Source organism: Mus caroli, chromosome 9, assembly GCF_900094665.2.
Source record: "Mus caroli chromosome 9, CAROLI_EIJ_v1.1, whole genome shotgun sequence".
Lineage (NCBI taxonomy): Eukaryota > Metazoa > Chordata > Mammalia > Rodentia > Muridae > Mus > Mus caroli.
The window spans coordinates 33,000,400-33,022,518 of record NC_034578.1 but is presented as its reverse complement, the minus strand read 5'-3'; the positions used below and the strand labels follow the sequence as shown (position 1 = coordinate 33,022,518).

At 43.3% G+C, this 22,119-nt stretch overlaps 1 protein-coding gene across 4 annotated transcripts in view; it reads right to left on the bottom strand.

Moving 5' to 3' along the window:
- Fez1 (fasciculation and elongation protein zeta 1) overlaps positions 1-22,119 on the bottom strand; it is a 46,387-nt gene that overhangs the window by 8,467 nt on the left and 15,801 nt on the right. For all 4 annotated transcript variants that reach the window (XM_021172726.2, XM_029482126.1, XM_029482128.1 and 1 more), the window contains exons 3-8: positions 19,735-19,834; positions 10,636-10,722; positions 6,911-7,079; positions 2,645-2,916; positions 1,685-1,765; positions 40-115 (exon numbers count right to left, since the gene is read on the bottom strand). In XM_021172726.2, coding sequence (XP_021028385.1) covers positions 40-115; positions 1,685-1,765; positions 2,645-2,916; positions 6,911-7,079; positions 10,636-10,722; positions 19,735-19,834 — 785 coding nt within the window. The remainder of the gene's footprint in view (positions 1-39; positions 116-1,684; positions 1,766-2,644; positions 2,917-6,910; positions 7,080-10,635; positions 10,723-19,734; positions 19,835-22,119) is intronic.

The following is a 22,119-nucleotide window of genomic DNA, read 5'->3' as shown; positions in this document are numbered from 1 at the left end:
GGAGGAGGAGGAGGAGGAGGAGGAGGAGGAGGAACTCACTGTTTGTCAGCATCTGCAGGTCTTCCACAGATGGAGGAGAGGATTTCTTCTCATAAGGGATGACTGTGTTCAGATACTGCCAAGACAAACAGGGCATGCAGAGCATGAGTCATGGTCCCTCTTGGGTAGAGGCACAGTGGGCAACCTGAATCTGGACCAAGCTTTTCATCATATTCTGGGTAACACTCAACGTCAGTAGAACACTTTTACTTTAGAACCTTCTTCCACCTCTTCATGTATATCTCAAAAGTAAGCTTTCCTGTATCAATGGGGGAAACTTCCATTGCCCCAACTCCTGCATTCTTAATATTGCTAAAGTCTTTTTGGTTCTTAGAATCCTAGGAGTGTTTCTCCTCCTGAATGATAGCTGGGGCAGTAAGCACAGTTTTACTCTTCACAGTGCCATTTGGGAAGAAATTATTTCTCTCTTGTCAAAATGACATATCTACCTGAGATCTTGATTGTCAAACTTGCTGCCCCCTACAACAAAGCAAGCTCCGAGGTACCCAGCCAGTGGGCATCAAAGACCAGTAGGCCACAGAGATCTTGTCAGGCTCCTAGGGAGCCCTAGGCGATAAGCAGAAAGTCAACAGGCCTGGAATTGTAGTTGGGGCCCTGTCAGTGGCAATGAAGCCTTTGATTCTGGGCCTCTGTTCTCCCAGGAACAGGGAGGGCTGGTTAGATGTTCCTAGTCTTCCTAGACTATGGTCATACAGTTGTAACCCTTAAGATTCAGCCTTGATCATTACAACAGCATATATACTTCTTGATCACTTATTCCACATTTTCAAAGTTGTCAGTACACACACTGTACACACACAAACAGAGACATACAGTGCACACACTATCAAGTCTATTAGATTTTGTACTCCATAAGGAGAGGCCCAGGACCTCTCACTTCTGCACCTTGAGGACCTAGCAACAGATCATAGCATGTAAGAGACAGTTGCCTTAATAACCAAAAGTGTAAGTCACACCACAGATGCAGTAGTTTGGATGTAATATGTCTTCCAAAGATCCATATATGAAGCCTTGTTCCCCAGGGTCATGATACTGGAATGCACTATGGTTCTTTTAGAGGCATGACCCAGGGGAGATCCTTATGATGTCCTTAAAGGATATTGAGTATTCTCTCTTGACTTCTTATGTTCCCAGCCTCATTCTGTCTCTATCTCTTCTCTCTGTCAAGTTTGACATGGGACTGCTTGTTACTACAAACACACCCACATGATATCACCATACCAAATGCCAAACAGGTGAGGATACCCAATAAAAATAAGTAAAACTTTGTTCCTTCTAAAGTTAATTGCCTTGGCTATTTCATTGTAGTATTTCAAAGCTCACTACTTGCTTCAAAATTTACTGGAAAAATGGAGGCAAGAGAGTGCCACCGTGTGACTTAGACTTATAGTCAGAGCTGGAGGTTGAAGAGGCAATATTGGTGGCATAGGCTCAGCTGGCCATCCAAAAGACCTTGGAAAGACATTACCTCTGTCTTCCTTACAAATGAAAGAAAATGTTAGGAAACCTCATGCTGGCCCAAATTTTGGGGTAACTCTGGTGAGTCTCTATCACCCTCATCTCTGATGAGGAAATGAGCTGATAGCTGTCTAGAAGGACAAATAAGCTAACTGGCTGCACATACCTGTCTGTCAGCTCCTGAGGAGCCAAAGGTCTGGCGGATGCCGCTCTGCAGGATGTTGGAGATGCCTTCCATGCTGAAGCGCTAAGGAAGAAATACACTCAAGATAGGCAAAGGCTTCCTGGCCCAATGTCACCACCCCGGGGACTTCTATGACCTTGATCAATGCTCATCAGCCGTCACACTGCCCTAGATAACTGGCAAATACACATAGAAGCCAAAATTTGAGCAAGAATAAATAGCAGTCTGAGAGACTCATTTGGGTAAGTCCCTCAAGATTATAAGGCCCTTTTGCCATCCCCAGACTTCCTCATTTTATTCTGTATCATATAAACAGATAAATAAGACACGACTGCACAATTCTGAAGAACTATGATGCAAAGATCTTAGTAGGAAATAGAGTATGCAGCTATCAGGAAGGGTAGGCTTCTAGAAGTAGCCTGGTGCAGGAAAACTATTCTTCAAGAGGTACATGGCCCAGGCCTAATTCAATAGGTCTCTGCTAGAGCTAGGCAAAGGTGCATTGAAAAAGCTAATTAGGTAGCACTATGGACTTCACCCTATCAAGAACCAATGAGCCATCTGGTCATTTCTAGTCATTCAAATAGTCCAGCAATACCCTACACCTGCCCCAAAGAGACCAGACTGGACAAGAGCACATGCCAATGGTAGAGATACCGACCCTGGTCTATTATTTCAAGGACCAGCCTGGAGAACACAGATCAGATCTAATTATTTCTTAATGTTTAATCAGTATGTCCTTTGCTTAGACCAGAGGCCTTCTGGGAAGTCAGGGAGAAAGGTGGCATTCCCTCCCTTCCTGACCCTATTGCCCTGTCACAGGGTTCTGCACACAGTTATTACCAAGTAACTGTTTAGGGGTCCACTGCAGGGTAGGTATCAGGACATGTGACAGTTAGGGCTCAAGGCTGGCTGTACCTAGACTTCTGGTTGCTCACCTACCTTGAGAGGCATCTGACTTCCCTTCTCTATCCGGCTGCTCTGCAGGCTTAACCCCTTCTCTTTCCGCCTCTTCTTCATCAGTTCCCGCTGCTCCTTCTGCTTGTTCTGAACCTCAATGAGCACCGTGATGAAGGAGTTCTTCACTTCCTTCTCAAACTCCAGCTCATCTCTGCGGGCCAGCTGGTGGACCAGCTCCTCTGAGAAGTCACGGATGGCACCCTCTACCTGGTCCAGCAGCTCTGTCAGCTCAGACCCAGACATGTGTCTCAGCCCTAGAGAGGGAGATGGATTTCGTAAGTGATACCTACAGACAGGCACAGACCTGCTGGAGATAAAACCGGTCTTAGAGAGGGCCCCTTCCCAGTCTCTGAAAGACTGTCACGATTAAGGGAAAGGCCAGGAGGAAAGCAGCACTATATCACATGCAGAAAAGAAGACCCAACTTAGAAGGCAGAGGGGAAAGACGTGTCCAAAAGGAAGCACAAGAACTCTCTGTCCAATGAAGGAAGGTACATGCCTGGCTCTGATATCTTGTTCTGTCTATCTGTGTCCCCTGTCTCTGTAATACTCACAAAGAAGAGGTTAGTGGGGGATATACTGATACAGGGGGTAGTGTCTTCTCTTGAGAAGTCATGGAGTCAGAGATCACACCAAAATGAACATGGCATGAGGGTGTATGGTCCTATGCCTCAGTCCACACTCTACACTGTGGGAGTCTCAGGGAAGGCTGGGAAAGGCAGTGAAAATGAAGCCTTGTCAACCAGCAGGTTACTTCCTGAGACGAAAGGGAACTAGAGATTACAGACATAGATACCTTTAACATTTTGTCTCTTAGGGCTAAGTGGTGTATAATAGATTTAGGTCATACTCAGTTGAGTATTTCAAAAAGGGTAGGAGAGCCAGGCATGATAGCACATGACTTTAATGCTAGCACTCGGGTGGCAGAGGCAAGTTAAGCTCCGTGAATTCAAAGATAGGTTTATATTAGAGAGTTTCAGGACAGTCAGATCTACATAGCAAGTGCTCCTACAAGAGAAATGAAGGAAGGAAGGAAGGAATCGATAGAGGACAACTTTTTTTTAATACCACGTATGTGTGTTTTCCCTACATGCATGCCTGTGTACCTTGTACTTGTATGGAAATGGTATCCCACAGAGGCCAGAAGAGGGCATCAGATCCCCTGGAACTGGACTTAAAAATGGTAAGTATAAGTAGCCATGAGGTGCTGGGGATTGAAATTGGGTCCTTTGCAAGATCAACCAATGCTTTTAAATGCTGAGCCATCTTTCCAACCCTTGCTATTTTGTTTTCTGAGACAAGGACTCAAAATGTGGCCAAGGATAACCTCTAGCTCTCTCTCCTGCCTACATCTCCTAAATGCTGGTAGGTATGTGCTACCACATCTAGTGAACAGAAAGGATTGTAAATCTTCCTGACACATGTCTGAGAATGCAGTCAGTGGCAGAACATTTACTTAGCATGGAGGAAACCCTGGGTGTAACCCCTAGCAATACAGAGTGAAGGAGAGACAGGGGGGAGGGGAAGGGGAGGGGGAGGGGGAGTGAGAGAGAGAGAGAGAGAGAGAGAGAGAGAGAGAGACCCCTAGAAAGAAATGACTTGGGCTGGAGAGATGGCTCAGTGGGTAAGAGCACTGACTGCTCTTCCAAATGTCCTGAGTTCAAATCCCAGCAACCACATGGTGGCTCACAACCACCGGTAATGAGATCTACAACCACCGGTAATGAGATCTAACGCCCTCTTCTGGTGTGTCTGAAGTCAGGTACAGTGTCCTTATGTATAATAATAAATAAATCGAAAGAAAGAAAGAAAGAAAGAAAGAAAGAAAGAAAGAAAGAAAGAAAGAAAGAAAGAAAGAAAGAAATTACTTTGAATTAGATGACAGAGAAGCCAGTTACCTTGGATATTTTCGTTACACTGTATACAATGTATTGAAATGTTTCAAATGACACTGTAGCCCATAAACACATAAATTTGCCACATGCCAATTAAGCATATTAATACATAGAATAGATTTAAGGAGCATCTTTTATTTCTCACTCTTCCTTCTCTTTTCTGCTTAGCCTGGGTATCTGATGACTCAGTTGGCACTTCCTGCTTTGTTTTGCTCTTTGAAGCTGTCCTCCTCCTTCTGGTTTTTGCCATTTCACTTTGCTTTGCTGAGTGTTTCTATGTTTGGGCCCTTTGTGTGCCTGAGAATGGCCTGACTGGGCGGGTGATGAATACAGTCAGGCAGCCAAACCCACTCCATCATCCCATTGGCTTCCTGTGGTGGCACAGCCTTGCCTGCCTCATCTCCTGCCTCATCTCCTTAGGACCAGTCAGCTTTGCTTTCAGGATGTGGTGCTCCACTGTCTCAGTTTTTGCCACTTCCATGTAAAAGTTGGACTGAGTTACCCTGACAAACACACCTTCTTTTGCAGCCCCACTACCCACCCTACTTCATAGTAACATCTCTGCAAAAGCAGGCTTCCTCTTGCAGTTCAGCATGCACAGGCATCCCTAAGACACCTGCTGACTTTTTATTACATTTTCATTTCACGCTTCATCCAGCCCAGCCTTTGTATAGTCATTACTATAAATCTGTGCTAGAGAGGTAATGTGAGACAGGCATTAAAAGACTGGACTCTGGAGTTAATTTCCCTGGTTTCAAGTGCTATCTGCACTGCCCCTGATAATGTATAGAAAAAGTGTAAGTTGAAAATGAGATCTTCACTCTCCACACTGAAAGTAAAAGGAAGATGGCTGAGGGTATAGCTCAGTGTTAGAGTGTATGCTAGTGTGATAGAGTGCATGATAGCCTAAGAACATGTGTTTAATTCCCAGCCCTAAACATCACACACACACACACACACACACACACACACACACACACACACACAGAGACAGAGACAGAGAGAGACAGAGAGACAGAGACAGACACATACACACACACACACAGAGACAGAGACAGAGAGAGACAGAGAGACAGACAGACACATACACACACACACACACACACAGAGAGAGAGAGAGACAGACAGACACATACACACACACACACACACACAGAGAGAGAGAGAGAGAGAGAGAGAGAGAGAGAGAGAGAGAGAGAGAGTTTTCTTCTCCATATCCCCTTTCTCTTAGAGTTTCTCTGTCTGTCCTTTTCAAATATATATAAAAATTTTAATAGCTAAATAAGCACCCTCCCATCTCCACAGTTCAGGAAGGGTTTCTGAGTGGATCTGAGAGCCACTGCTTCAAAATATAATCATAAAGGAAGATAAGACCTAATCTCTCACTGTTCTGGAAGCACAGAGGCCATCTCAGCCACCTGACTCCAAATTGCCAAACCTACTTAAGGTAATGGGTTCTATCCACTTAGTTATAACAAGAGTACAATTCCTTTCAGTCTTTGATGTCCTTTAGAGACTTGCCTGGGATGTGTAGCCTGTTCTCATTTAATGCTTACTCAGTAATAAAATTGCCCTGCACACATATTTTTTGTGGAAAGGATTTTCTGAATAGCAAGGAGATTTTGTTATAATTCTATTTCTCCAATTGTGGACCTGGATAAGTCACTTAACCTTCAGAAGATAGCTCAGTCTGCAAGGAGGGGCATGGTGTGAAGTCGGTTTGAGGGTGGTACATAGAGAACACTAAGACTGTAGACTGCTAGCTCTCTCTCCCCCTGTCCCTCTCCCTCTCTCTCACACAGAGGATACTGGAGCTTATACCTAGGATACTAAGTTATCGTGAATGCCAGGCAAATGCACTGCCACAGAACTATAGCCCCTATCCTACCATATATGGGTGTGTGTTTGTGTGTCCATTGGTTTTATGATAGTACCATTGATTGCATTTGGGCAGTGGTTCAGTCCTTTAGTCTTGTTTAGCATTTAAATTTTATTCTACCTTCCCCCCCCCCGCCCCCTGCATAAATGCTGACTTTTCTTCAGATACATACCAAATTGGGAACTTGCTGCCTTTCTCTTGGATTGGCAGACGTCTGTGTTAGAGCAGAGATCAAATTCTGATAGCCATATGTAAACAGTAATTGGGCAGGGCACAGTCACAGTGGCATAATCTTTTATAATCTCAGGCAGGCAGATCTCTGTGAGGTCAAGGCCAGCATGGTCTACATAGTGAGTTCCAGACCAGTCAGGGCTTCATAGTGATATCCTATCCAAACAAAACAAAACAAAACAACCCAGTACCTGACACTAAGGAATCATTTGGTCCTCAGTGAACCTGGCCCAGGGCCCTTACCTTCATAGGACCAGTTGTTGTTGAAGGTCTGTGTCAGGGCCTGCATCTCTTGTAGCAGGACTGAATCTGCCTGGGATGAGATTTCTCCTCCATCCTCCTCGTCCAGCACCTCCTCTTCCTCCTCAGGATCTGGAGAGTTCTGCATCATTTCTTCGATCTCCTCAATCACCTACGGAGAAAGCACAAACTGTTCTTTCCTGGAGGGGTGTTCCAGTTCACTCGAGTAGTCAGCGGCATCCCTAGGTTGTTCTCTATCTTCATAAATATTGGATAATAATAAAAATAGACCCACTTAAAGGCTTGCATATATTCTGCCTTTAATGTAAAGCACTTTCATGTAAACCTCTTCCAAGTGCTCCATTTAGACGAATGCATTATTGGAAATCAGCTACTCTTTCAGGAAAGGAAGCAGGGCTGCCTGGAAGTAAACATTTACTTCGGTTTGCTAAGCGTTTTGTTTCTAAGTGGGAAAATATTTTATCTGCCCAACTATAACACAAAACCCAGTCCATTAATTTTCACACTTCTTTTAACAGACAGGGTGGGGGGACACACACACATTCCCAGAACAACCCCTAATGGGGAGGAAAACAAGATGTTCTCCAGGATTCACCTGGACAGGAACTGAAGCTACCCAGTAAAAAGTGAAAGAAAAGATCAGAAAATGATAAAAGGGCAGCCAATGTCTGGAGAGCAAAAAGTAGTAAGAGCCCCAGCTCTGAACTTGACTGTTAGTGGGGGGATCAGCTCCCTACAAGTTGAGGGTCAAGGTAGATGCTACCAAAAGAATGGATAAGGTGCTGTGGGCATTAGCTGTTTGCACATAGAGAGTAAGCCAAGCTCTCAAAGGAAGTGGGTCTTGATGAGTCTGGTGACCACAGCACATTTAGCTATCTCAGCCTCTTTGCAGTGCTGTGAAAGGCTCAAAACCTCGAAAGCCAGGAGTCCGATTTGGAGATCGGTTTCTTCCTGCTGGGCTGGACCGAAAGGAACAGGGCTTACTTAGGGTTTCCTCTTTTGAAATAATCCGGTATTATACACAAACTTGCTCAAAACTGAAAATTTAGGACGTGCCTAGTCTTCGAAGGGTATTTTATAAAAGGTGATCGCCGGGCGTGGTGGCGCACAACGCAGCTACCCTTTAAGGTTTAACGGCTGAGAGCAGTTTTCATTGTGCCTGTGGTGGTTAATATTGATAGTCAAGGGCTGGTGAGATGGCTCAGTGCTCTTCCGAAGGTCCAGAGTTCAAATCCCAGCAACCACATGGTGGCTCACAACCATCCGTAACGAGATCTGGCGCCCTCTTCTGGAGTGTCTGAAGACAGCTACAGTGTACTTACATATAATAAATAAATAAATCTTAAAAAAAAAAAAACAATATTGATAGTCAATTTAATAGCGTCTAAAGTCATCTGGGAGACAAATTTCTGAGCCGTCTGTGAGGCAATTCTAACGAGGCTAATTAAGGTGGTAAGACCCACCTTAACTATGGGTAGACAGCACCATTCTGGGAGTGCTGGGAGTCCTGTAGGGGGCAGAAACAGAAAGTGAAACCTGGCATGGGAGGACTCGCCTTTATTCCCTATGCTTGGGAGGCAGAGGTAGATGAATTTCTGAGTTCAAGGCTAACTTGTTCTAAAAGATGAGTTCCAGGCCAGCCAGGGCTGTATAGCAATACCTGGTCTTGAAAATAAAATAAAACAGAAAGTAGAAACTGAAGCTGAGCACCCATGTTTATCTCTCTGCTTCCTGACTGTGCTTGCCAAGTGGTCAGCTACCTCAGGTTCCTTCTTATGGTGGCCTGTACCTTTAAGTGGGATCATAATGAACCCTTCCTCCTCTAGGTTGGCTTTTGTTAAGTATTTAATCACATTAATGAAAAAAAAATGACTAATGAGAACCTATCATTGAGGTACATTCCCTCCCTTCAAGTCACCATCAAAACTGCCAGCCATGAGATGGTAGAGGTGAAGGTAGAGGTGGCTCCACAGTTAAGGGCACTTGCTGTTCTTCTGGAGGACTTGGGTCCAGTTCCCACCTGGTAGCTCACAACAACTTGTAACTCTACTTCCAGGGGATCTAACACCCTCTTCTAGCCTCTCCAGGAACCACACATCAACATGTATAGAGATTCTCACATATAGATATAAAGTAAAAATAAATATATTTTTAAAAATTCTTTTAGCCTTGCTGAATATGTCAAGTTTAAGGACCGCCTGGTCGACATAACAAGTTTCAGGCCAACCAAAACAAAACAAGAGAAAGAAATAAAAAGCCAAAACTCTCTTAGTGTCTTTCTTTTATTTTGCTTTGTTTTGCATTTGTTTTGCTATTTGGGAGACTGAGTCTCATGCAACAAGGCTGGCCAGGAACTCCTGACCCTTCTACACCTCCCAAGCTGGGTTTACAAGCTTGGACACCTGTTCTTGACATGATATCAGTCAATCTCCTATTCTTTACCTATATTAAATCCTACTTTCAAAAAAGAAAAGAAAGGAATTAAAAGAAAAAACTGAATCCTACTTTTAGCCATAAGCACAGAGAAGCACCTCTACTAAAGCACACATCCAGGCTCTGCTGGTTTCCAGTGGGGCCTTTTCAGAACAGCTCATGGAAGCTTGTGGGGTGGCCAGTTCCAGTAAGCACTAACAGATATTTAGTGACTAAGGACACTAAACACTAAATACTTCTGCCTAAGTGAGAAATCACTACAGCTACAACATAATGAATCAGTCTCCAAGGTGAAGCATGGCATTTTTTTTTTCCCACAAAGAAGTGTCTTTGAGACTCCTTTTAGAAGGCTAAAAATTTTCAGGGTTCTATAAAATGTGATAAAACATCTATCACACAGACACCTATCACTGCTTCTTCTTCAACAACAACAACAACAACAACAACGAGTATTTAAGATCACCACACGCGCACACACACACACTTTAAGTGCCCAAGCTCCAAGCACACACAAAAAAATCTATGGAGAGCTGAGCATGGTGTCACATGCCTTTAACTCCAGCACTTGGAAGGCAGAGGCAAGGGGGATTTCTGAGTTTGAAGCCAGCCTGGTCTACAGAGCAAGTTCAAGGGCAGTCGGGGCAGCCAGAGAAACCATCTTGAAAAATAAACCATTTTTTATTTAAATTTAAAAAGAAGCAAATCTACATAGACTTCATAGGACTAAAGCCAGGAAACTGTAAACATGGCTCTGGCTATCATCACCAACTGCTATGACCAACCCATGTATTAGGGATTAAGTCCACATCTACCGTAAAGAGATAAACTGAGGCATTAACAGGAATTAAACCTCTTTTTTAAAACATTTATTTATTTATTTATTTATTTATTTATTATATGTAAGTACACTGTAGTGTCTTCAGACATGTTTCCTTCTCTCTCCGGCTCCGCTTGCTCCAACCCAAAGATTTATTTTGTTATTAAGTACACTGTGGTTGTCTTTAGACACCCCAGAAGAGAGCATCAGATCTCACTATGGATGAGAGCCACCATGTGATTGCTGGGATTTGAACTTAGGACCTTCGGGAGAGCAGTAAGTGCTTTTAACTGCCGAGTCATCTTTCCAGCCTGAAATTAATCTCTTATCAAAGATACTGAACTCATCAACAAGGCACCTCAAGTCTGCACATCTTTCTTCTGACCTGGATGCCCTCGTCAACCTTTCTCCAGAAAAGTAAAAGGTTCCCGGACCCTGGGAAGGGTGTCACTTATACCTGGTCAGCTGTGAGGAGAGGCTCCTCATTGATGCCAGAGTCATTTTCACTCTTCTCATTGAACTCTTCTTCTTCCTTCTCATGAATCTGTAGAAGGGAGAAATGACATGGTACCCGTCAGCAGGACTAGATCAGATGACACTGACTGCAGGGCCATCTTAGCCTCCCTCTGTCTAAAGAGGGAATGTAGAGAGGAGTCCGAGTTTCATTCTGTTCCAAATCTGCCCCCATGGCATAGCAGGCATTGCCGACATGGCCAGAAGAAGACAATAGGGTAGGCAGTATCATTCTGACTCAAGGGGATCAGCAGTGTTCTTCAACTCACAGGCAGGGGCTTCTTGGATGATACAGAAACCTTCTCAAAGTGAACGGCACTACAGCCAGCTCATGTAGCAGTTACAATTCCTTAAGTAGTGTCCATTGGGCAGGGGAAAGGAATGTCCAGATTTTATCATAGTGGGCACTTTAAAGAGTAGATTGTTTCAGTTCACATAGTCACAGCTTTTAGATTGTGATAATGGGTGCTAGAGAGAAAGCCCAGGGGGTAAGAGTACTGACTGTTCTTCCAGAGGACTTGGGTTCAATTCCCAGCACCCACATGCCAGCTTACAACTGTGACTACATGATCTGACACGTGTCTTCACAGACGTATATTCGGGCAAAACACCAATGCACATAAAATAAAAACAAATAAAAATTTAAAAATTCTTAAAAAAAAAAAGAATGTGATAAAATGCCAGTCAATCATTGGAATCCAATTGTGGTTTCATAGCGAGTATAGAATGCAAGAATCGATATATCCTACGGGCTAAAGGACAAACTGAACCAGGGATGGTGATACAAGTCTGTGATTTAAGCTTTTAGGAAGTAGTCCCAGGGTGATCAGGAATTTAAGATCACCTTCCTACTATCCCTACCTAGCAAATTCAAGCCCAGCCTGGGCTACAAGATCTACCATTTCAAAACAAAGCAGCAACAGAAAAACCCAGATGCAGATGGTGATTGCCTGTAATCCCAGCTCTCTAAAGGCAGAAGAGTAGCAACAGGTCCAAAGCTAGCCTAGATTGTACAGTGAGATCTCGTTAAGAAAAGAAAGGAAGGAAAAAAAGAAGGGTGGGATGAAGGAGGAAGGAAGGAGGCAGGGAGGGGAGAGAAAGGGAAGGAAAGGAAAGAAAATAAGAGGACAAACTAAAGCCCCAAAAAAGCATTGAAGAACTCTGTTTGACTCATTTGTCCTGTGCCCCTACATTCTGTAATCCTAAGCAAGAGTCTAAAAGTTCACAACCATTAAGACTCCAGAAGACATCTAAATCCAGCAATATATTTGTAACAATTCTGGCTTTTCTGGCCAGGTTGCGAATTGTTAACGGTCAGGAGTTTATGTTTACGTCCTGAACATGTTCAATCACCTAATCACTTAAAAAGTTCCTTCCAGAAATCCAATTGAAAACTACATAGGGGTTGGCAAGAGGGATCCAGGAAACTCCTCCAGAGAACCACCTCCCATACACAATCCACTTTTTCTTCGTCTCTAAGAGCTAACATGCTGGTTGGTCTGTCCCCTGCTCCCCTCCTCCCAAGCACATTTCTTCCTATTCTAACAGGAGACACTTGGTTGAGATTCCAGATATCCTGTAATGTGGCCTCAAAACATCTTTTGGCTGGTACCTCCTAGCCATGCCTATCTCCTCCTATCTCCTCAGGACATTGTAATAATAATAATAATAATGAGGAGGAGGAGGAGGAGGAGGAGAAGGAAAGAAGGAGGAGGAGGAAGAGGAGAGGAGGAAGAAGAGGAGGAGGAGAAAGAAGAGGAAGAGGAAGAGAAAGAGGAAGGAGGAGGAGAAGGAGGAGGAGGAGAAGGAGGAGGAGGAGAAGGAGAAGGAGAAGAAAAGAAGAAGAAGAAGAAGAAGAAGAAGAAGAAGAAGAAGAAGAAGAAGAAGAAGAAGAAGAAGAAGAAGAAGAAGAAGAAGCAGCAGCAGCGAAGCAGCAGCAAGTGTATATTGAACGCCATCTGTTCTCAACCTGGAGAAAGGGCATGGCAGGGCGGTGAGGGGACCACCAGAGGAGCTGGCTGGCAGATGGCAGCATCTATTTCTGTGACGGAATCCATATGCTTGTATCTCTGCCAATCTGCCACCTGTGGTAGCTGCTTGTTTCCACAGCTCCCCCACCAGGCAGAACAAAACTCCTGGGGCCACACTTTGTTCACAGCTGCAGTCACAAGGCAGAACTTCCCAAGGGTCAGGCAGTCCTGGGGTAGAAGGGTGGCTCTTTTTGGGAAATGGAGGCTTTTCTTTTCTGTTGGAATTACTTTTATAAGCCCCTGACAGCAATGTTTGCCTGTAATTCAAATTCATATATGACAGGTTGAAATTAAGGCTCTGAAAATGCACCATGTAGCTAGGTATGTGGTATTTACTTATAATTACAATATTCAAGAGGCTAAGGGGGACTAGCCTGAGCTACACAGTGAGATCCTCTCTCAAAAATAAAAACAAATAAACAAATAATGGATTATGGATATAGCTCAGTGATAAAGCCCTGGATTCCAACGCCAGATATAAAAAGATGACCTAGGACTATAGTTCAGTGGAACTATATGTTCAAATATATATATATATACATTCCAATATATATATTCCAATATATATAGTTATATAGTTCAGTTGAACAATTTGCCTAGGAAGTGCAAATTGACCCTCAGCGCTGAAAAACAACAGCAAAAGGCCAAGTGTGATGGTGCCTGCCTGTAATCCCAGCACAAGGGCGGCAGAAGATCAGGAGTTCAAAGCCATTCTTATTCGAAATGATTCAAAGACCATTTCTAACTACACAGGGAGTTCAAGGCCTGAGCCGTGGGAGACCAAAACCAAACACATGAAAAGCGACTGCTTACATTTTCTGAATTCACTTTAAGTGCACTTACTTCACTAATTTAGCATTGCACCTTTGACCCAGATCATCTCCCTCTGCATGTTTCTCCTACATGGGGGTGGGCCATGTAGGGAAGGGAGGCTCCTAGTGGTTATTCAACAGTTAATGGACTCCTACTGAGGCCTAGTGTGTGCCTCTCTCAGGCACAAAGGTTAAGGGTCTGGGCTTAAATTGTTAGAATAAAGTAAAGGAATCTGAAGTTACGGGATTATGAAAGCATCGTCACTGTTGCTGGTACTATAAGCATGCATTTCCTTGGCTCTCAGAAATCCACCACGGAAAAAATAAAACAAAGGGCTCAGCACACACAATGCATCCCAGGAGAGCCCCGGTTCCGCCCTTGTGTAGCTGCTATCTCTGCTCAATCTCTCAGCTTTCACCACATCCACCCAGACTGTCTCGGGCCTTCCTCTTCTCTGACTTTTGCTCTCTCTGTCCTGCTTCTCCCCATCTGGTTCCATCAAGCCTGTTTTGTTTTCTCAGTCCTCCAGAGTCTGCTTTGCCTGGCAGCTTCTGTCACTTCTGAACAATCCCTTCAGACTCCAGACTTCCACTCTCAAACCAAGGTAGAATTTTGAGCAAAAAAAGCTTAACTGAACAAGAGAGAGGGATTTTGAAAAACAACAGCATCTGGACACTCATTTCTATTCTGTGACACAGACATCAAAGTCACTCCCTTGACTACTTGTGTGGCGATAACAAAGGTACCTGCTCAAAATGATACACAAGCTCGATACTTGGTGTTTGTGTCTTTGTGGGCTAAACCTGACATTTATTTCCATGCTGTCAAAGTGAATGAGGTTCTTATAAATCAACAAACAAACAAACAATCACCCCCCAAAAACCCCCTATCTACCCAAGGGTCTTCTTCCTAGAGTTAAGAAGACATGGACCCAGAGTGGGAACTGACCATAGCAGCTTTTCTTCCTCTTGCTTTGAGGAAAAGGTGTGCATCAGGACTGACACCAAGCAATAAAGCTAGAAAGTGTCAGGCAGTGGTGGTGCACGACTTTAATCCTAGCTCTTGGGAGGCAGAGGCAGGAGGATTTCTGAGTTGGAGGCCAGCCTGGTCTACAGAGTGAGTTCCAGGACAGTCAGGGCTATACAGAGAAACCTTGTCTTGAAAAAACAAACAAACAAACAAACAAACAAACAAATAAAATGAAGCTAGAAAGTAATGCTGAGCCTGTAATGCTTCAGCTTTGTGCAACAGTCTATGGAAGGCTTCAGAGATTGTTGAGTCCTTGTCTCTAATTCAGTACTTTGGGATTGGAGCCAGGCAGATTGGGAGTTCAAAACTAGCCTGGGTGCCAAGAGAACCTGGACCAAACATTTTCCCCTCTTTCTTTAAATAAACAATCACTATACATGCATCCGAAAAACAACAGATCAGGCCTCGTCAAGGCTTTTGGAGCAAGCAGCGTTGGATCCTGCCCTCCTGCTCCAGCAAGGACACATCTGGACAAAATCTATGAGGCAATTGTTTCCAGGCACTGGATACAGGCAATGTAAGGCTTTGGACTGGAAAGAAATGAGGAAAAACCAGATCTACTGAAAAGTATAAGAATACCAGAAGTGAAAAAAGAAAAAAAGAATACCAGAAGTGGTCAAATATCAAGAATTGTATTTGTTTGCTTTTGAGTTTTATTTGAATGGTTGGTTTTGTTGCTATTCTGAGACAATGTCTATACATCCTGGAACTCAAAATGCTAGCCAAACTGGCTTTGAACTCACAGTTCCCTCTTGCCTTCACCTCCTGACTGTTGGCTTTGCAGTGCTACAATGATCACCCTGAGAATAAATTCAAATGATCTGTTTTTCTTCTTTCAGAAAAATCATTTTGTATTGTGGAATATAAAATATAAATCAAAATAAAATGCATGATAATAGCACACAAATGGAGGGAATAGATAAACTTTCAAGTTTCAGATTTTATCTGAAGAGGCAAAATATTTCTTCTAAGTAGACTATGATAACTGAAAATGTACAATGTGATCTCTGGGGGGAAATGCTCTATAAAAATACCAAGAGCATGATAGCACAGGCCTGTAATTCCAGAGACCTGAACATTTAAAGTCTGAAAATAGCTTTGGCAAATTAGTGAGTTCCCCCTACTCCCTTCTTAACAAAACAAAACCCCAACACTTCAGCTGGGGGCAAGTGGATCTCTATCAGTTCAATCCCAGCCTAGTCTATATGGTAATTTCTATATAGTAAGGCATTGTCTTAAAACCAAATGAACAAAAAAGTGACGAATTATAGATAAAATTCCATTACAAGAACAAAATAGAATGCCAAAGAAAAGTGAAAAAAGAAATTTAAAAATCTGGAGTATGGTGACACACACCTTAAGTCCCAGCACGAGGAAGGCAGAAGCAGAAGCAGGCAGATCTCTGTGAGTTTGAGGCCAGCCTGGTCTACAAAGTAAGTTCCAGGACAGCCTGGGCTGTTAACACAGAGAAATGTTGTCTCGGGGCTGGGGAGCCGGGAAGACGGGGAAGAAAGAAAGTTGGAAGGGAGTAAAGAAATGGTTCAGTCATTAAGAGCACTGACTGCTCTTCCAGGGGTTCCCAGTAGGCACATGGTTGCTCACAATCACCTGTAACTTCAGTTCTAGGGGATCCAATACCTTCTGCTGCCCTCCTTGGGCATGTAAGTATGTAAGCTATGAATGGACGTATATCTAGGCATGCATATACATAAAATAAAACTAAGGAGAAAGGAAGGAAAGAAGGAAGAAAAAAGGAAGGAAGAAAGAGAGAGAGAGAGAGAGAGGAAGGGAGGGAGGAAAGGAAGGAGGGAGGGAGGGAGGAAGGAAGGAAGCAAGCAAGCAAGAAAGCTGGAGAAATGTCTCAGTGTTTAAGAGCACTAGCTGCTCTTCCAGAGGACACAGGTTCAATTCCAGGCACCCACATGGCAGCTCACAGACACTTACAACTCCAGTTCCAGGGGATCTGGTACTTTCTTTGGGCCTCCTCAGGCACCAGGCACTGAAGTAGGACACAGACAAACATGCAAGAAAAACAGCCATACAAATAAAATACAAATACGTAACTTTTTAAAAGTTAAAAAGGAACTAAGAAAATAGGTCAACTAAAAGAAAAAAATCACAACTTTAGAGAAAAACCAAAAGTGCTCCTAAAAAGATTGATAGAAATGATAAACCACAGACCAGAAAGAAAGGACACAAATTCTCGCTAGCAGAAACAAGAAAGAAAACTCACAAACATTACTACAAAATGGAAAATTACAGAGCCATATGTCTGACTGCTCAACTAGTAAGAGTTTAGCAAGTAAAGGCACTTATGGTCAAGCTTGACGACTTGAGTTCAATCCCCAGAAACTACACAGTAGAAGGAGAGAGTTGACTTTCAAGTTGTTCTCTGGCCTCCACACATACACCATGTCACACAACACACAAAATAAGTAGTTAAATTTAAAATTAAATCCTAAAGAAGATCATAGACAAATTCGTGGTTAATCCTCTAATTGATACATTGAATGGGTAAATTCCTTGAAATATGTGACATGATTCAGGGGTCTGGGGAGATAGCTCAATGGGTGATACTATTTACTGCAAAATAATGAGGACCTGAGTTCAAGTCCCCAGCATCCATGTAAAAAGCAGGGCATGGTGTGCGCCTCTGTAATCTCAGTGATTACAGATGGGAAATGGAGACAGGGTTCAGCCAGCCAGCCAATTTGCCTGAATCATGGCTCTAGGTCCAGTTAAGAAACCTTGGCTCAAAAATCAATGTGGAGGGCAACAGAGGAAGATACCTCGAGTGGGCCTCTAGCTCCTGCATGAGAGAGTGCACAAGCACACACACACACACACACACACACACACACACACACACACACACACTAACCTACAGAAAAAAGTCCAGGCCCAGGTGGTCTCTTTGCAGTCGCCTTTTGAACATTTAAGGAGGAAGCCTTAAATCAATCTAACATTCTCTCTTTTGTTTTAGGTAACTACAAGATACTGAACATATATACATCAAGAGAAAATGTACAATCAAGAATTCAAAGAGGACGTGAGACCCAGGCTCTGGTGTCACTTTGAGTGGGTTTGCAGTAAATTATAGCCTCAAAGTCACTGTCTTGCCTGCCAATGAAGCCTGGAGGTCCTGAATATTCTGAATTGTTCATGATTAGAAATCCTAAAAATAATAAGCAGTCAGTTTTTCAACAAGTCAGCCAAATGCAGATCCCTTTGCTGTGCTATTTTGAGCAGTAATCTGCAGATATAGTGCCCAATCAGAGACATCTGCTTCCTGCTCTCTTACTCAGGATCAATTCTTGAGCTCCCCGGAAGATGTGATCTACCACTATACATCAGCTGCCTGAAAAATCATCATTTGCTGACTCCCCAGAGCCGTGCCAGCACTTCCTGTATACAAAATTGTCAAACACTCTTCATGGGTGAAACTACAAAATGAAACAGGTAGAAATTGTCTTTTAACATGATCAAAGCCGTTAAATGATTTAACCTTTTGCTATGAGAATACCTCTTGACCACTGAATAGACACTTTACCTGGATATTAGCTCAGTGTTTGTTATTTGTCTCCCCTTGCCCACCACTCCTCAATTTTTGCTGAAACTTCGACTCCCAAAGTGACAAGGGAGGTAGCACCTCAGGTGAGGTGATTAGATATTGCAGGTAGAGCACTCATGGACGGTATTAATGCCTTATGGAATAAGTTAAAGGGGCACCATCTGGTCCCTTCTACCATGTGTGGACTTCAAATAAAGTGTCACCTATCAACAGATATTATGCACTTCCCAGAATGAGTCTGCCAACAACTTGATCTTAGGCTTCCAGTATTTATAACTATGGGAAATAAATGCTTATAAGTCATTCAGTCAGAGATACTCTGCTCTGCTGACTCAAATACCATTCATTGTACGTATATAGTAAGCCCATGAGGAGCAAGCTGGACCTTCTGAGAGACTACACAATCAGCTCAAAAGGAATATCCAGCCCCCTTTCTAAAAACACTTTCTTTTTAAGTGTGTGTATGTGTGTGTGAAAGCTATTTGTATGAGGGTCCCCACGGAGGTGGAGCTGGAGTTACAGGCAAGTGAGAGCCATCTGATACGGGTGCTAGGATTTGACCTTGGGTCCTCTGCAAGAGCATCAAGTGTTCTTAACCACTGAGCCATCTCTACAGCCCCATTGAAGTCCTAAGTAACCTTCAGCACTAGAAAAAGTAAAAGCAAAATAAAACAACACAATACCTTCCTAACCACTGTGTAGCCATTTCACCTGAGCCCTCGATTTAACTGTCAAGCTGTCAGCTTCACCAGTGCTTGCTCAAAGCATTGCTGCTGATGGGACTGTCTGGTTCATTTTAGATAGCAAAACCTGATTCTCAAAAAAAAAAAAAATGCTTTTGTTTGTAAGTCTGATGAGACTAGGGTCTTGCCCTGTAGTACAGGCTTGATCAAACGTGGCAATCCTCCTCCCTCAGCTCCCAGAGTGCTGCGATTACAAGTGTGCCACCAATATACCTGGTTACCTGGCTTTTAAAACAAATTATTTGAAGAGAAGTCTGTGATGGCCACTCCAACTTACTTTGTGGGTCATAACACACAGATCAGCAGTAGAAGAGATCTTGTGGGTTGGGAGTGTAGTCACTGGCATTGTGCTTAACATGTGCAAGGTCCTGGTTCCCAGCCTCAGTACCACAAAGAAGGAACAGGTAAACAGGGAGAAGTGTGTATCCATCTTTTTTTTTTAAGATTTTTTTATTTTATGTATATGAGTACATTGTTGCTGTCTTCAGACACACCAAAAGAGGGCATCGGATCCCATTATAGATGGTTGTGAGCCACCATGTGGTTGCTGGGAATTGAACTCAGGACCTCTGGAAGAACAGTCAGTGCTCTTAACTGCTGAGCCACCTCTCCAGCTCCCGTCCTTACTCTTTTTATGCTTAACCATTCCAATTGTCTCAGACACACTGAGTATCCTTCCAACCTTATGCTTTATCTTCCTCAACAGACCCATGTCGGAGGCACTGGCTCTGGTGATGCTTGTTCCCGACAATGACTCTGAACTGTTGCTTTAGAAGCCTATTGAGCTGTTGGACGATTTTCTTGCTGGATTCCATATCTTCCCAACCCTGACTAAATAGGGGGCCCCAGAAAGGTACCTCAGTGTCAGAGCTGTTGCCATTCAGAGCTTCAATGTTTGGGTCCCTCCAGTCTTCTGAGAGTGAAGGGATGTAATTGTCTGTCAGAGCATCCCAAACCCTGTAAACAAAGAAAAGCTCTCATTAGCACACATCTGCGGCCAGACCCCGCCTGGAGAAAGGAAGAGCTGGGCCAGGCAAGAGAGAGGCTGCTGTGTGTGCCAGGCTGAGGTCATCTGCCTTCCAGCATGCAGGAGCAGCAGCTGAAATACAGAATTAGAGTCAAATCCAGAAGCAAAAGCTATGAGTATGGAGCCCTGTCCAGAGGCTTCAGAGAGAAAGGTGGTTGGTTTTGCTTAGAGATTAATATGCACCCAACCATACAGTTTATTTCTGAGCCTCAAAAATATCCCTTTTCCTTTCCATAGTCTGAGAGAATCAAAGGGTAGAGGAAGGGATTGGGCCAAAACCCTAGCTGAGTCTCATTAAGATTGGATGGCACATTTCAACTTCGGAGGCCTCTAATCTTCTATCAGGAATCAGCTCCTTGATATCTAATGTAGGCAAAAAGGATAACACCAATATTGTAACTGCTCACTTCTTTCTCAAAATGCTCTAGGAGCACACAGTGACACAACGCTGTTGTCTCCTGTAGAGTTTAAAGGGGCAGTGTTTCCATTATGGATACTAAGGCAAATGTACAAAACAGGAAAAAGCCCAGCATGGTAACACCTCTAACCACAGCAGCACTCAGTGGATCTCTGTTAGTTTGAGGTTAGTCTGCTCTGCATATTAAGTTCTGAGAAGGGATGAGTTTTAAAAAAATTCTGACATCACAACATATCAGGAAGATGAGTGAGTTATAACGTAGGCACCTGCGCACAGACACTTGAAATCAAATACGTAACAATAAGGTTACCTTTTTGGTATAAGGTATGTGGACACATTTAAAAAAAAAAAGAGATTTTCCCGGAAAATAATATAGAAAGCTGGTAATTAAATTAAAAAAAAAACTTGTGAAAACAATTTCTTAAGAGGAAGACATCTGCTTGAAATGTTTCTGTCATACAAGAAAGCACTTGGAGAGAACAATGTCATAAAGCTCATGAGACAGCTACTCAGCAGGATTTCAGAGCCTATTTCCTGTGTGTGTATGGGTGGATTCACAGTGTGTGTGTGTGTGTGTGTGTGTGTGTGTGTGTGTGTGTGTGTAAACTGGAGGACAACTTTGGGTATCTTCTATTGCTCTTCATCACATTTTTGAGACAAAGTCTCTTACCGAACCAACCGTTTTGGCTAGGCTTGCAGGCTTTTGAGTTCTCATGACCCACCTGCCTCTGCCCCTTCAACACTAAGGTTTCACACGAACCCTCCCGGTACACTCAGCTTTTTACATGGGTGCTGGGGAATCCAAACACAGCTCCTCAAGCCTGTGCAGCAGGCACTTCATCCACTAAGCCATCTCCCCCACTCTGGAGCCTGCTTCTTAAACCATGGATGATATCCCAATTACTGTCAAGCACTATTAAAGCTGTATAAATAATCCAGGTCCCACCGGAATTGTGGAACCAAGAAGAAAATATGACTTGCTAACTCAGAGAAAATGCTCCAACCACCACACCCACTGCAAAGGTCATGGGGCCTATGCTTAAATCACTGTGTTACATTAGTGCTTTGGGAATGAACACTCCTTTAGCTGTGTCCATACAGGAAATGCTGGAGAAGTGAGATTCAGCAAAGTTCAAAATAGGCTGTACCTTTTGTTCCAGTCGGGAAGCTGGAATCTTAAGGGACTGCCCACCTTCTATTGGCCTTGAGACTGTGTAAGTCCTGAAAGTGACAGTAGAATCATTTAATCTAGTTTTTCCGGAAGTGGGCTAGGTAGGCATTTGGAAAATGATGCTGTTTGAGTGTGAGCAGCCCCTGTGGAGTAGTATTACAAAGACACGTATGTCTATATGTTGCAAGTCTGAAACTGGCAACTTATCCTTAGGGCTACATCAGTCCTGATAAACACACACACACACCTATACCTCTAGACTGACAATACGATACTCAGCTCAAAGGGTTAGTTTAATTTTAAATTATTAACAAATTCCATAATTTCCCTCAGTCAGCCATTTCCCAAGTCCAATAATACAAAGTTCACACTTACACGTGTTAGTATGAATACACATTTGTAGTTCATATCTTTCCACAACATTTTTCATTTCTCTCAACTATGTAAATAGAATAAACAATATCTCTCCCTTGTACTCTTCCTTTCTTCTCCCTTCCTTCCTTCCTTCCTTCCTTCCTTCCTTCCTTCCTTCCTCTCTCTCTCCCTTTCTTTCTCTCTCCCTTTCTTTCTTTCTTTCTTTCTTTCTTTCTTTCTTTCTTTCTTTCTTTCTTTCTTTCTTTCTTTCT